This window comes from Acipenser ruthenus, chromosome 1 (assembly GCF_902713425.1).
Source record: "Acipenser ruthenus chromosome 1, fAciRut3.2 maternal haplotype, whole genome shotgun sequence".
Lineage (NCBI taxonomy): Eukaryota > Metazoa > Chordata > Actinopteri > Acipenseriformes > Acipenseridae > Acipenser > Acipenser ruthenus.
In genome coordinates this window covers 75,165,794-75,174,227 of record NC_081189.1, presented here as the reverse complement: position 1 = coordinate 75,174,227, position 8,434 = coordinate 75,165,794, and the positions used below count along the sequence as shown (strand labels likewise).

Below are 8,434 nucleotides of genomic sequence, written 5' to 3'. Positions count from 1 at the left end.
TGCAATCTGGAAAGCCAAATATACAGTTTGCAATAAATACAACAAAGAGAAAAAAAACCTACTTGTATAAATAGTACTGAACCCACTCTCTCCATTTACATTAAACAAAAACGCTGTTTCGTATTAATGGAACACTTGTGCCATTCAGTTCCACTTGTTTGTTAGTCACATGAAAGAACTGCATTGTGCTACAAGAGTGAAATTCTGAACAACAACTCAGCATCTATGAAGGCTCGAGTCAATTTCAGCATCTGCTCTGCTACATGAATTATTTATATCCAAGGAGCCTGCACAAAAACAAGCAAGGTGAAAAATGTTTTTTGCAATTACCCCTGCAGCCAGACCTGAATCCTGCCTTGTGTGAATACATTAATTAAAGTACACACATGAAAAGTAGGTTTCCTTGGAGCGGATGCATTTTGTCTAAAAATACAGAAATCTATTTTCTTAAATATCTTGTATGTATGATATCAGGTATATGACTAAATACTTTACTTATGAAAATCTGGGCTGGATTTAATAAAAAAATAACCAGTATGCAAAGTGAATTTTTAGATCACATTTCTGTAGAAGTGAAACGTAGATTCAAAGTCTGTGTTAACTGTAGCATAGAGTCTGAAGAAAAGAAAAACCACAAAATTTAAAAATATTTTTTATTGTCAAAAAGACAAAATATTGTCTTCCTTTAACAGGAATTTAAGCACAGAAGGCTCCAGCTGCCGAGTAACAGCACTGCAGCAGTAAACGCCTTAGAAAGGCATCTTGACATTTGTAAAAATGGAAAGTGTACAAAAGTCTAAAGTCTATTGAGCACTACAATGACAACAAACCATAATGAACAATGTTCTCCAATTGTGCAATGATCGCCAATGCAAAAAAAACAAAAAAAAAACACACACACCACAAATACACAAGTGCAAATAGTAAAATGAAAAAAAAAAACCCTCATATCCCTAAATTAATCTAATCTGTACTGAACTTTAGTCTAAAAAAGGCACCATGTTTTAGAAATGGGGGGGAAAAAACAAAATAACAAAAACAGATCTACAACCTCAAGCATCAGGAGGGTTAAGTGGCTGGTGACAAGAATTTGTTTTAGAGACCCATGTGCTACCAGTTTAAAATTATTATTTAAAATGTGTTCTGCAAGTCCATTTGACTACTGTGCAAGCTATCTTGTCCAATAGTAAAAACACTAAATTAGGAGCGTCGCTAGCAACATGGCTTGAGGGGCGGGGTGAATGAAAAAGAAAGAAAAGAAACCCACACACCTTTACCATCACTGTTGCAAAGCATTACTGTTAAAACACTGTAAGCAGCCAAGGGCAATTAGTCAAGGTTAAATCAGAGTGAGCGACTCTTATTTAAACACAAAGAACTGGATCCTACATTAAATTAAGCACTTGTCACTTACCACATTACCAATTATTGCATCTAAATGTTAGATGGAACAGTCATTACAAATTTCTCATAAAAAAAAATGGTCTGCTTCTATTTGAATACACAGTTAGCCACCTAAAATCCAAAGTCATAGGGTGAAGACAGTAGTCATTCGAGTAGACCCACTGTGAAGGATTGGTTGCAGTGTGCTTAAAATGAAATAAGGACAACACAAAATGTCTTCGCTAGAACATGACACATTTTGATCACTTGTTATACCAGCCATGTACATTTGTAGTGGAGACAAATGATAAAGCTGCCGTACTTAAAGAAAAAAAAAACACACACCTGAAAAGGTGAAGTCCATTGGAAGGCCCACCTTTTTAAAGTGACTACATCTTTGCAATGCCCCCCACCCACCCCTCAAAATATGCAACACAAAACAGGTTTAAAGACCACCCGTCTCAAACACGTGGTTTTACATTCAGGTTTTGCCAAAACAGAAGTGCGTGAAGTTTCAGTACTCCTCTACAACGGTACCAGCTGACGGGGAATACAGTTTCTTTTTAACCAGTCTAAACCCGGGGCTGAGCTTCAGAGCATGCCGGAACCCGGGACTGAAACAAGCGCCGATGAGGAAGAAGTCTCTTAGGCTGGGCCAGGCACTGCTGTCCTGTTTGAACACCAGGGTCAGCTCAAATGTGGGCACCACACTGGAGTCGTAAATTATCCGGTCCAGTTTTTTGCAGACGTTTTCGACCTCCAGGTTGATAAACAGGATGCAGCCACGTAGGCCACAGGGCTCACCAGAAGAGAGCCTCAGGACGTCACGAGCTATCCTGCTGGTGAGCTTCTCGGGGACCAGAACCTCAGAACAGTGCAGTTTGGTCTTCTTGGCTCGGGACAGGCAGTTCTCAAACATTTTGGCCAAATTCTGACAGGTTCTTTCCTCAAACACCTCTCCATTCAGATTGGGCTCAATCAGGCCATGATACCAGTAGTCCAGTTCTAAAAAAGCATGAATAGTTACAATTAGATTTGCTAGAGTATCTAGAATTATTACTATTTGTGTCTGCCAAGAAATAAATAATAAAAAATACATACATTTGCAAACACGTGTAACTGTGTGCAACACAAAACATGACCAAGCAGAGAAAGGGTGGCTAAATTATTTTATTTCTGAACCCTTTGCAGTGGGGAAATTAATAGGGGGCAACATATACTGTGTATAAAGACATGGAATTAAAATCATTAACTTTAAAATAGAAACAAAAGTACAGCTTTAGGAAAACTCAAGGTCATACATTATCTTGGGCCAGCGCAAGCATTTCTAGTGTGCTAAATAAATTACAAAAAAACAAACAAACAAACAAAAAACCACACCTTTAGCTTGTGTTACTTAACCACAAGGAGTTCTACAACAGAATTTGTCATCTCCAACTACAGCAGGCAAGCTATCAGGTTTCAAATGAGTTAGTCCTGCATATCATATTGGAGACAGCTGGACCGTTTATTTAAAGAGACACTAGCTGAGAGTCATAAGTTTCAAACAGAATGAATGAATGAATGAATTGAATGAATGACCGATAGATAGATGATTTACAAAATCATATTTCAAAAACTGTAATGCTTAACTAGCTCAGCTAGTCAAAGTGACTTCTTTCAATGAATGTTTAGTATTAAACTAGATTGCTATCTAGAAATCGTTATAGTTCAGATTTTATACATTTAAAATTAGGGTTACTGAGATTTAGGAATAATCTCGTTTGCCTAACACAAGGATTGTTTTTGATGCGGTGGGGTAATTCAGTATTCTTAAGGGCTGCAATATCAGTATGCAGCAAAAGGTAACAAAAAAAAAATCCTTATCAAATGTTATTTCAAGAATTGCCCATTGATTGTGTTACGGTCTGCGCAGTCCATGCAGCAGACGAGACCATCTGAATTTAAAGCATAAAGTTAAAAACGATGACTTCATCGTAATTAGAACCCCCTCCCTCCTACCCTCCCTTGTTATCTGTGCGCTACTCCTCTGCAGCAAGTCTTTGTAGTTAAATACATGCCGTGACACGTCTGTTTATGCTGGACTGAACATTCATTCGGCTATACATTTAAATTGCATACAAACACCTACCTTCATCTATTTGTGCGTGGTCAAGTCTCCGGTCTATTAGCTCTGAAACGCATTCTGAATTTTTGCTCTTCATTGTGCTCGTGGCAACCATTGTTTTAGATCTTCGTGCAAGTTAGTTACGTTAAAGTGCTGGATTTAGAAAAAAGAAAAACGTGTGTGAATATATTATTTAAACAGAAACGATTTGCACAGCTGCATTTAAGCTTAATGATAATTAAGGCTATACCATTCAATTACAATGACTTTCAAAAATAACACATAAATAGGCGTTCCTTTACCAAACAGTATGTTTATCGACTGGCTTTCAAACTACCATGTAAGGTTTTCAAGATAAACATATTTTACTAATACAAAAGTATCACTCCGCTTACCTTTTTTAAATATAAAAAAAATAAATAATTTGACGAATAGGCTTTCCCTTTCAAATTAACACCGCCAACTTCCAGTACTGCAACTGTCCCCTCAAACGCAATATCAATACACAAACACCAAATGAACGCAAATGTGTGCTCTTCTCAGAAACTTTATAGCCTCCTCGCTCACAGACGACTGCAGCGCGTCAGCCAATCAGTGCGCACAATGGTTTTCTGGCATTACAATCCCAATCTGCGCGCTGCTGACTTCTTCAGAGCCGTGATAACAAAAATTCGGGGATGTGATTGGCTACTCATTTTACAGAAGTATCCAATTAAAGAGAAAGGTAGTGTGTTGCTACCTGGTTTTTTTTTTTATTATTTATATAAATACCGTTTTCCCTAGCGTTCCTTTTTTATTTTTAAAATCTAGGTGCTTGATTAATTATTTGTTTATTATTTTTATGCTTTATATCAATGTTTATTCTACATTGCACTTTTTAATTGTATTTAATTATGTTTATGTTGCGCTAGTTGGGAGTTTATATTAATGGTCTGTGTTTCTAGAACAATCAAAATATGTTCACGAATTGTACATTATCGTTTGTTGCTTACCTGCAGTCTCTTGTTTTTATATTTAACCTGGGCATGACTGAAGTAAAACAGGTTAACATTACTGTTCGAAAATGATCATCCACTAGAATCCAGAACATTTAGGACTTTCATTTCTGTGTCTAACCACTTCCAGTCATTTCACCAAAAATAAGACTAGTATTTACTAAACCAATTTAAGTAGTATAAAGGCTACTCCTAAACTACTTCCAAGTCATTGTCAAATGGCTAAAATATAAGGCATTACATGTCATTGACTGAGAAGTCTTCTACACAGTGAGTCAGGCATAAACAATGGTAATTACACAATAATGGCTTATAAATCTAGGCCAAGATCTGTTGGAAAATCAATGCATTTTGTAGACAGAATGATTTCAGAAGGCAGTTCTTTGTGGCTGCCACTAAAAAGGCTTTGAATATATTGAAACCACCCACTAGTATTTGGCAAGTTTGATTTTCAGACCAGACTTGCTGTCAATTTAACCCCCATACTTTGCCAAAGAAATGCATTTACAACTGTGTACACTATGCAAGTTAATCTCAGTGGCAAACAATTATGGCAATCAACATCTCAAAAATCCCAGCCTATGTGCTGTTGATCTAACCCCCAACACACATGACAGTCAGGGCCTCAAAGACACAATATGCAGACCACTGATTATCTTTTGCTCAAACTGTAACTGGCTATTGTTTTTGGATTGAGGGAGCAGACAAGCTTGTGGCCGTAATGTCTCTGAAGCAGATGGGTGCTTGACTTATAATATCAAATCTTATGGGTGAATGGACCTAATGAGTCCAGAAGGGTCCTCATTCTTCATAAAACAACCTCTCAAATAGGCTGAACATTTGTGTTATTGTTTCTGTCCCAACAGCTTAGCCTGTAAAAAAAAAAAGTCAATGAGTCAAATATATAAACATATTCTTTAAAAAAATACGATTTTGTTGATTTTCCCCCACCCAAGCCTTTAAATGAAGAGTAAACAAGTAACTTTTAGCTAGTGAATTTATTTCATTTGATTTACATTGAATACTCAACTACTACAGTATAAAACAGTGAAATGTGTGCTCTCCCTTTACACAGGAATGGAATAAACAGCTGAAAATGATTTATTACACAATAAAATTATAGAATGGTGATTAGGTTATCTTCAAAGTTTACTATTCCTGAACTGTATTATACGTCTCAAAGCCTAACTCAGTTAGTCTAATTTATGACAATTATAATTTACAAAGAATGTGATTGCGCAGCAGCAGGTGTTTTGTGAAAAATTGGTAATGTTGCAAAACTAGAAATAAGCAACTCTGTTAATTAATTAAAGTTTTCAAGATAGTTTGTTACCAGTTTTTTTTTTTTTTTTTTTTAACATAGCAACTTGTTTTTGATGTAAATATTTTGATAAAGCTCTGTACTGAGCAGCTTGAGTAGCATATTACTGTATATCTGATGAAAATTATGTTAGGTGCTTCCAGACAACTATTGCAATTAAGTGGTACAACGTACACATAAACCATAAAACCGCATCTGTTAAGATGATTTTTTTAAGCACAAAAAGCATAAAACATGCCTCCCAAGGACAATTGTCACGTGTTTAATGTGGAACTATTGATTAGTGAAGCACTAAGGCACTCCAGGGGTTGGGTTGACATGATATAACCGCACACTTAAGGCGTTATAAGACACGACACAAAGTGGAGTGCCTAAAAAATAGGAAATAGATTGTAGAAAAACACTGATATGATGATATTGTAGCATGCTGGTACTGATATGATACCACATTTTTGTAATACAGTATATAATTACTCGGTAATATTTGTATGAAAATGTTGACAATGTTAAGACCATTTTAAGTAAAATTGTATTATGACTATCCCACTGGCATCAAATAAAATAATTGTGGTGCTAAAGATAACTCAATTTATGTTATAAAAAAACATGTTAAAGTAACAAAACAAAAACACAATTGATTTTAGTTATTTTTTGTTTGTTATGCTTTGTGTTACTTCTTTAAAATTGACATTATCTTAAGAAGTCTCGTAATTTGTATCTCTTAATTTGCCAAGTCATCAACACCCTTGGTCTTGCAGGGTCCCATTTTGACCTTGCTGGACAGTTTTAATCTGTAATGTGTTGCAGTAAAACAGGTTGGAGGAGGCTGTGTTAAAATGTATATTTATAGCAATCATTTATTGTGTGGTTGTGGATAAATGCTTCAACCACAATTTTAATAGAACAATGTAAAATGTCACAGCAGGAGAGGAAGGATTGATCTTGCGAGGGTTCTTAATGTTAACAGAGGGTACCACATTGACAGTTTGTATCTTTATCTTGATTTTTCCACCCTGCTTGTTGATCTTAAAGGAGCTGATAACAAACAGAAGTTACTCATTAACAGTGATTGAAACATATAGTCATCTGAAACAAACTACACTCAATGGAAAGCCTTAAGGGAAATAGCTGCTTCAACACCAGCACCAGAATTATACTCATCTATCTTGCCTTATTGAGGTATGATTCAAACCTAATGTCTCTAATACAGGCTCACTCGCTATCCGTTTTCACTTATATGATTAACTCATAGTTGAGAATCACTATTTTGTTTTGTACATTATGCATATTTTGTATATCAGTATCATTACCAGTATCTAAAATGATATTCTTGCCTACAACTTTGTCTCAATTTGGAATATTTTACAAAATGAGGCTAGCCATATCTTTAGGGTTATCCCTGTGTGATCCTTAACACATTGCCGCTGAAATAAATATAACCTTATCTGATTTGGTGAACTTCGCCTAATGCAATTGCTTGAACATCATAATCCCGGGTGCAATTTGCAGGTTTTACTTGCAAACTTTCTGTCGGTTTGCTAAGGCAAAAATGGTCGTTGGTTGCTATGTTCTAAACAGTTATTGGTTTATTTACAACAGTCGAGAGCATTACCATGGAACTTTATTATTAAAAACAGTCTGTGAGTTTAAGCTTTGTGAACAGTGCCCACTATCTCATCTGTCCTACACAATACAATTCAATATGGATATAGCGCCTTTCATCACCACTTCAAAATGCTGTACAGCTCAATAAAAGGTTATACTGGTTATAAAAGTTGTGCCTTGCCTCTTGCCTTTAAGGGATAGCAAATAAATATGTTTGTGTCTCAATTGCTAGTTATTTTGATTACAGGCAATTCACAGGTTGACCACTCATTTGTGAGCTGATTGCTGAGCAATGAAATTCCTGCCAGGTTCTGAAAATTGTCAACCAAACAACAACATTTGTTTTAAATAAGCAGTTGGGGCAAGCATGCACAGCCATTGAGAGGTATCCTGTGTGGCTGCATAGGAAGGTGTGACTATAAATAGGTGAACATCTCCATAGCAGCTTTGGCTGTGTGCCAGGTGTAACAGATATTTACTGATTAGACGTGTTTGAAACATGTAGCAGCTTAATAGCTCATTCCTCGAGAGAAATCTTTTAAAAATAGATAGTCAAATGATTCAATGTAATGGATGACTGCACAAGAATCCCCCAGAATTTGTCTCATAGATGATCATTTTGCTGTAGAGTCTTTGCAGATAGACACTCTAACCCAGGTGGTTTTAAATTGGGAGGCTTGAAGTAACTTTAGTGGGTCGTCACATGCTGTGGATGGGAACATAAATAGAAAGGAAAAAGGGCACTTTATTGTAAAAAGTTTACAAGACACAGCTCCAGCCTGTCCACCAGTTTCATGATAACTGGTATAGGAGTCTGTTAGGAGCCAGAAGCTGATTGCGACCTCTGTGTTTTTTTACCTTTAGGTGGTCCATCAGATTAGGATACAGATCATAATTGCTTGGATTTGAGAGTAGGACAGGCAGGACAGGCCACTGTTTCTCATGATGGTAAACTACAGCAGATATTATCAATGCACTGACCCCAAAGAAATGTACTTTAACATTGATCATAACTATAGTAAA

At 36.2% G+C, this 8,434-nt stretch overlaps 1 protein-coding gene across 1 annotated transcript; it reads right to left on the bottom strand.

Moving 5' to 3' along the window:
* Window positions 1-639: 639 nt before the first annotated feature.
* On the bottom strand, window positions 640-4,116 carry LOC117420405 (DNA damage-inducible transcript 4-like protein). Its single transcript, XM_034033840.3, has 3 exons — window positions 3,886-4,116; window positions 3,515-3,643; window positions 640-2,388 (listed from the first exon to the last, which is right to left on the bottom strand). The coding sequence occupies exons 2-3, from the start codon at window positions 3,603-3,605 to the stop codon at window positions 1,898-1,900; spliced, it is 582 nt and encodes a 193-aa protein (XP_033889731.1). The 5' UTR covers window positions 3,606-3,643; window positions 3,886-4,116; the 3' UTR covers window positions 640-1,897.
* Window positions 4,117-8,434: the final 4,318 nt, after the last annotated feature.

Excerpts from the sequence above, each read along its gene's own strand:
- LOC117420405 (XM_034033840.3), bottom strand. The coding sequence starts at position 3,605 with ATGGTTGCCACGAGCACAATGAAGAGCAAAAATTCAGAATGCGTTTCA. Across the intron at positions 2,389-3,514 it reads CCACGCACAAATAGATGAAG|AACTGGACTACTGGTATCAT; the intron begins GTAGGTGTTTGT and ends ATGCTTTTTTAG.